Source organism: Lacerta agilis, chromosome 14 (assembly GCF_009819535.1).
Source record: "Lacerta agilis isolate rLacAgi1 chromosome 14, rLacAgi1.pri, whole genome shotgun sequence".
In the NCBI taxonomy this organism is placed as follows: Eukaryota; Metazoa; Chordata; class Lepidosauria; order Squamata; family Lacertidae; genus Lacerta; species Lacerta agilis.
This window is the reverse complement of record NC_046325.1, coordinates 26,397,229-26,404,540: the sequence shown is the minus strand read 5'-3', so window position 1 is coordinate 26,404,540 and position 7,312 is coordinate 26,397,229. Positions and strand designations below refer to the sequence as shown.

General features: G+C 44.9%; 1 protein-coding gene across 2 annotated transcripts in view; it reads right to left on the bottom strand.

The window, feature by feature from the left end:
• Window positions 1–5,956: 5,956 nt before the first annotated feature.
• The window catches only part of PPP1R1B (protein phosphatase 1 regulatory inhibitor subunit 1B), a 57,634-nt gene continuing 56,278 nt past the window's right edge, over window positions 5,957–7,312 (bottom strand). For both annotated transcript variants that reach the window (XM_033169834.1, XM_033169833.1), the window contains one exon: window positions 5,957–6,868. In XM_033169834.1, coding sequence (XP_033025725.1) covers window positions 6,765–6,868 — 104 coding nt within the window. In that variant the 3' untranslated portion in view covers window positions 5,957–6,764. The remainder of the gene's footprint in view (window positions 6,869–7,312) is intronic.

The window sequence follows — 7,312 nt, the reverse complement described above, 5'->3', positions numbered from 1 at the left end:
GTGTGCTAGAGTCACCTCACTCACAAGGAACTGTGGGATCTGTAGAGGCCTTTGAGAGTGCTGCAGTGGAGATTGCGGTGTGGGGCAGGGATCGGTCGGATCCAGCAAGCAAACAAAATGGCAGCACTGAGTGGCTTGGCAGGTGAAAGCAGCTGCAGATTAGCAGAGGAACACCGATCCACCACCGTTCATCCCAATCACTGCCTGAGACAAGTGGCTTGCCCAGAAGGAGGAGCCAAATGAATGCAGTAAGCCCGGCTGCCCCATCACTGTCTCTGCAGCAGCCTGGTGGAATTATTACTAATAGATGGCTGTTAAGGGGAACATCATTAAACTGAACTGAAAATGTACCTATCTGGAAATTCCTCAACTTTTTATATATCTGTTTTTTGTAACTGTAGTTATTTAATTATGCTACATTGCATAGTAATCCTTTACTGTTAATATGTATTGATACAGTACTGTAAATATGGATTGATTAAGCTCTATAGTATGTTGACAAGAGAGGAGGAGCCAAAGAACTTTACAGCTGATAATTCTGTTTTTCTTTTTCTTTTTACTTGCTTGCAAACTAGGATTACAGCCTATGACTCAGACCCTTGGACAGGCTCTTTGACATTTGGGCTATGACTTCTATTGTTCTACTTAACCCACCAGTCAGTGTGGGATTTATTGTTATACTTAGTATGAGAAAAAGAGGCTGGCTATCGTGTCTTTGAACTCTTTCAGTTTCAAGAGCAGAATCATTTATGCTGTGGGGCTCAGATGGATTGTTTCTGACTTCTGCTTCCTCCTTTCGAACTGGCAAACAAAATATAGTTTTGCCAAGGAGTTTTATTACGCATGGAACACCCTAAAAATGCTTAGCAAGGGACAATTCAGTATCAAGTGGGATTATTAGGCTCTACTTTTTTAAAAAAGCAGGACGATCCTGTCTTTGCAGAGATTGTCGGGCTGTGGGGAACAGCCAGCAACCCCGTGGAGAATTTTGTTTGTCTTGAGTGATACTGTTATATATTTAAAAACCTGTATTTGTTTATGGTTCCTCGGTGATTCATTTTGATGGGAGACGGAGCAGTAAAGTTACCTTTGCTCTTGACTCACCTCTGAGATTTTCCGCCCTCGGTTCAATCCTTGGATATTTACGTGGATGATTACATCATATCAAAGGCTGTGGTTTGTAAGGGCTTTTGCCGTCTCCATACAGCTTGCAGCACTGGAAAGCAGTGAAGCTGGACTGAGGTCCTTTTAGTTAAAGAGCCTCACAAGATTTGGTTTGCATTGAATTTAGTAGTATTTGGCTGGAGTTCCTGGAGCTCTTGGGACTGTAAATTTTGTAATATGCCTGTGTATGGCTTCCCACATTTGCATACCCTCCAACGTTTCTCCAAAGAAAATAGGGATGGCCAAAATAATAATAATAATAATAATAATAATAATAATAATAATAATACCCCACCCATCTGACTGCCAGGTTGCCTCAGCCACTCTGGGTGGCTTCCTATATATATATATATATATATATATATATATATATATATATATGCATAATAAAACATTAAACATTTTTTAAAGTCCATATACCCGGCTGCCTTCAGATGCTTTTTAAGGTGGTATAGTTCCTTATAACCTTGGCTTGGGGGGGGGGGTTTGCATTACTCCATACCCTCCTACATTTCTCCGGTAAAAATAAGGATGTCCTAAGGAAAAGTGCCTGTTGTTTTTGTACATGGAGTTTTCTTGGCTGGGATACTGGAGTGGCTTGCCGGTTCCTGCTCCAGGTGGATCACATTTAGTCAAAACTCTCCACTATGACCTGTCCGTCTCGGGTGGCCCTGCACAGCGTAGCTCATAGCTTCTCTGAGTTATTCAAGCCCCTTTGCCACGGCGAGGCAGTGATCCATGAAGTTTGACAAACTACGGGAGGCAGTGGAAGACAGGAGTGCCTGGTGTGCTCTGGTCCATGGGGTCACGAAGAGTTGGACAGGACTAAACGACAACAAGGAAAAGTGGGACACTGCAGGATCAAATCGGAAACTGGGATGGCTTCTGATAATCTGTGACTGTCCCTGGAAAACAGGGACACTTGGAGGCTCTGCATTTCTTTTTGTTGAGCATTAGGCCTAAGGCAAGAGTGAGGAACCTTTCTCTGCCCTGAGGGCTGCGTTCTCTCCTGATGGGCAGCCTTCCGAATGCTACATGCCAGCGGTTGGTGAGTCCAGAGGCAAAAGGGCAGGGCTCCTGGTTTTGTATGGTAGGCTACACTTCAGCCACACAGAAACCAGGGGTTTCTACACTCCTTCGCCATCTGTTCAACCAGGCCCACAAGAAGCATCGCCACACTTCAAGGGCACATGCCAGCCGGGCAAAAGCACTTGAGGAGGAGCCTCCAGAGAGCAGGGCAGATGAGGGGCCTGGCCTAGGGAGAGAGGGCACAGTGTAGTTCGAAACCCATGGGCCAGAAAGACGGACATGGAGAGTTGCACCCAGTAGGCCTGAGGTTCCACAGCCTGGACTAAAGCATTGCAGGAGAGGGGGATGTTCTGGGGATAATGTGTTGTTCGGGAATGATTTTTGTTTTGTATAGACAAAATAACTGAAATGTAACTTAAAAACTGAGTGGAAATAATCTGTTTATAAGGTATGCACAAATTTTTCTATTTATTTTCTTGCATTTATAGCCCATTTTTTTCCCATGTTGGTACTCAATGTGGCATATGTGTGGCTCTCAGGCAGTCACATGTCGCAGCACTGACCAGACCTAGATTGGCTTAGTTTCAACAAGATCAGGGCCGGATTTATGTTTGATGTGGCCCTAAGCTACTGAAGGTAATGGGGCGCTGTATATGTCCAGCTGTCCTTTGCCAACAACAAATTGTCCCTGTTTTTTGTGTTGAATATATGCTATATGGTAATTTATGGACCTAATAGGTATCTAAAGCCATTTGCACATGTTGCCATGCAACCAGTCCATGCAGAATGTAGGCACCCTATATATAGAAATGAGCAAACCAGTGATATTTTAGGGAGCAGGCTAGCAGGCTCCATTTCTTACATCATAGGAGCCTACACAACGCAAAACACTGTTGCTGTTTGCAGGTTTTATTTTATTTGTTTTTTTTTATCTTATATTTTGGAAATGTACATCCATTTTTTCCCCTTTAAATTTTATGGGGGCCCCCAAGAGAGTGGGGCGCTAAGCTATAGCTTGTTTAGCTTATACATAAATCCAGCACTGAACAAAATGGTCGCTTCATGTTACTCAGTTGGTTAGAGCATGATGCTGATAGCACCAAGGTCACAGGTTTGATTCCCATACGGGGCGGCTGCCTATTCCTGCTTTGCAGGGGGTTGGACGAGACGATCCTCAGGGCCCCTTTCCAACTCTACGATTCTATGTGTCCTCAGCCCGTAACCTTAATCCAAATGGGGCAGAGGTGGGGAGAAGTTGAGTTGCTGGTCTCCATGACAGGTTGGCAAGCCTATTCCACGTAGCCCTCTGCAGTGGGCTTGCTGAATTAGCCAGAGCTGCAATGTCCTAGCAACTTGATTTTGCAGTTTTGAGAAGTGCAGCACTTGATTCCTGTTGCAACAGAAGTGGTTGCTGGGGGGAAAGAAATGTTGACTCTGCACGAGGATTTCCTAACATGAGAAACCACACGGACAGGAAAGTCCCAGAAACTTTCCCAGAACCTTCAGGGTTCCCACTCTTCCAAATATTGACACTACTCAGCCTGTGCTGAACTTTCCGTTGGCTGAAGAAGCAGAAAATGGAGCACTCAGTCTGCGCATATCTACGCTATGTACATATATTGATGTTATATTCTGGATAACTATCCCGAGTCGCCCCATTCACATATGATATTCCTTGGAGTGTGGATTCCTTTTTCTAGGCAAGTTGAAACACGTCGGTCAGCCCTCTTACCTACAACTGAGGCCTTGGAGAACGAAAAATACGCCAAGGTTTGGGCACCATTCCACTATCCAGACCTTGCCACCTCATCCCATCACACCATGTGCTAGCCAAACGAGAACAAGCTGCTACATGCTCTGAGCAGCTCCCCCGGAAAGGATCAAGGAACAGACTAAGCTTGATTAAGAGAAGGCAAGATTGGAGCAGTTAAGGCGGCATGAAAACAGCCCTTGTCTCCTCAAGTGGGGTAGGTGCCAAGACCCAGCTGGCTTTACTCACTTCCTTGCAGAAGGCCGAGTGACGACTTGCAAGTGGCTCTCTGGCAACAACAATGTCCCTTTGCTATATGCACGGTCCCAGCTGGGAGCTGGCGTGAAAAAACCTGTTTCCATACTAACACAAAGTATTAGAAGGGAGTAGATTTTTCCTGTGTAGCTGTACTGAGAGCAGAGTCTGGGTGGGGTGGGATGGGGGGGACAGTGGAGGGGGAAATCAACCAAACACCTAGTGGACATACACAGTTGTACAAAGTCAATCACTTGACAGACAGAAAACAAGGACGCCTGTCTGAGGAGAGATGAACAAGTGATTCATAGTTTGCTCGGGCGAGTCACAGAGCCACATTGCGTGCATGGGGTTGGATGCCATGCTCTGCTGCAGACAATTTTAGAAATATTAGCTTCAAAACATAAATTTCCCCCTTCATTTTCACATTTCGGGAGACAAATGTTTGTATAAATTTCACGCTGCATATTCAAGTGTTCACAATTACAGGCAATTTCATGCTAGGAGAGTTACAGGTGGGTAGCCATGTTGGTCTGCCATAGTCGAAACAAAATAGAAAATTCTTTCCAGTAGCACCTTAGAGACCAACTGAGTTTGTTCTTGGTATGAGCTTTCGTGTGCATGCACACTTCTTCAGATACACTGAAACAGAAGTCACCAGATCCTTAAATATAGTGTGGGAGTGGGGAGGGGTATTACTCAGAAGGGTGGTGGGAATGGGTGATCAGCTGATAGGTGTGGAATACCTGTGGTTTCATGCTAGGGGAGGTGATTTAAATCTAGTTCTCAAATAAGGTGTGCATGATTGTACCAGACACAAGCAAGCAGCAGGCTTAGCTTTCAAGTTTAATACATACATAATAGGTATTGTTGGAGGAGTGTACAGGCAGCCATCATGATCTTGCCTCACCCCATCAAAAACTCAGGTGACTACTGTATTTAATATGTAAGGATCTCTTACGCAGACTATGAAGGGAGGTTGTAAATGATCCATCAGCCCTGTCAACTGTTGCTGATTGAGGGCCTCTCCAGTTTACCTATTTGTAAGCATCCTGAGCTGCTTGAAGGAAGCTTACCCAGAAGTTAGATTATATCCGATCTTTATTGAGCGTTGATGTTTATTGGGCCACAAGGAAGTTACACAACAATGAACATTGTCCTACATCCTGGTTTGTGGGTCATTTACATACCTTTCCATCCACTGTTTAAGGCATTTCCTCATCAATTTCCAAACAGTAAAAAGTTGTGATTCTTTTTAAAAGCAGATTTATTGTGCACAGGGTGACTGAGCCCTTTAATTCGTTTTAATTGCGTACACCTGAATTTCCGACATCGGCTTGAATTCCTCCCACAAAAAAGTAGCGGCTGTCTTGGAAGCACAAGTGTTAAGTAGCCATTGAATTTCTTTCCTGCAGAAAAAAATATATATCACAAAATCCCAGACCACAAGAGTTTTAGCTGGTCTGCCTTTTGGCAGCAAGAGTTACTGTTTTAAGGGAGATGGAGAGACTGGGAGTATCCTAGTCCACCCATTGGGAATCATTGGGAATTAAGCCTTTTACCTCCCGAACCCTGTCCTCCTGTCCAGGAATCATGGCTCATGCACTTAGGGTTGATTTGCAAAAGATAAACGCTTCCTGCCGTTATGAAATCCTTTCCTTCTGTCATTCTTGGCTGATGCAGTGAGGAAGGGCTGGCTTACTCGGGGCTGGTGACCATTCCCCCCACCCCTCCATAAAACACTCTTCAAACATCTCGTTTATTTACAAAGCTTTAATAGAGCAGAGAGGCACATGGAAAGGCATTGCCCAATACACAGGTGGCGGAGCAAGGGTCTAAGAACATAGGGAGGGAGAGAGAGCAGTTTCAACTATACAAAATGATTAGATTTTAATTTGCAGCTTCCAGAGAGATGAATGGGGCATTGGGGAGGCAGGTGAGAGAGAGGGAGAGAGAGGGGGGGAGGGAGAGGGAGAGGGAGAGGTGGTGGTGGCAGGGATTCAGAAGTGAATCAATTCCAGATATTCCCCTCCAGCTTATCAGTTGCGAGTTGTGCATTTTCAAACTTGATTTCTGGAAATCTAACAATGGTCTTCAGGCCAGCTACCTGGTTATTTTCACTGGTCTCACATATTAGTTTTAGAATTTCAGATCTGGATGGGTGAAAAAGTGTTAAGAACCGCCATCCTGGATTACACCGAACGAGCAGCCCTGTGGACAACGACAGCTCATATGCACACACCCCAAACCCCCGGAACCTCACAAGCAAAGGCACAGTAAAGATAGCCACCCTCTTGTCACTCGTGCTCAGCCTCTGGCCGTCAGAAAGATGATATATTCCTTCTGAATGTGGAGGGTTTAGATACCAGCGACTGTGGCTCCCCTCCCACTTCCTTTCCCTTTGTGCTAAATAATTCACACAAACCAAACACTGCGAAATGAAAGACAAATCTGGAACAGAAAATAGAAGATAGTTGTTAAAAGGAAATAATCCAATCCATCTTGGTGAAAAAGGAGAGTTTTCCATCAATGGGACAGCTCCCGACTCTACCCTTCACTGCTTGCGCTAGGTGGTGGTGTGGATAGGGGGTGGGGAGGAACGGTTTTCGGCGCTAAGAGCGCAGGGGGGTCTCTCTTCGCAGCTAGAGCGACTTAGTTCCATAACATGATCTACAGAAGGAAAGGAAAAACATAAGCATTTGGGGGGGGGGAGAGTTTGGGAATCTACATGCCAAAATTTTACAACAGTTTCAAATCACTTTAAAGATGGTTTTTCCTCTGGCAGCCATCATTTGCGAAGGTGCTGACATTTCCATGTAAGAAGCCCGTTGCTCTTTCCCCATGGCTCCTATTCCCAGGGTTTCCTGCTGAATGGCAGTGACAGTCAAAACGGGTTCTAAACTACCGGTAACTTTTAAAAAGTAGTCTTCTCTTGTAGAATCCAAAGCAAAGAGGGGATGAGATGGTTGTCACAGTTAGGGAATTAAGAAGGCATCAACTTCCGTTCCACCCTTTATCAGTCGCGTGCAGGACTCCAGCTTCTGATGAAGCCTACATTGTTTGTCTCACTGCCCACTGTGGTTGAACTTTTCATAATTGCATTATCATTATGTT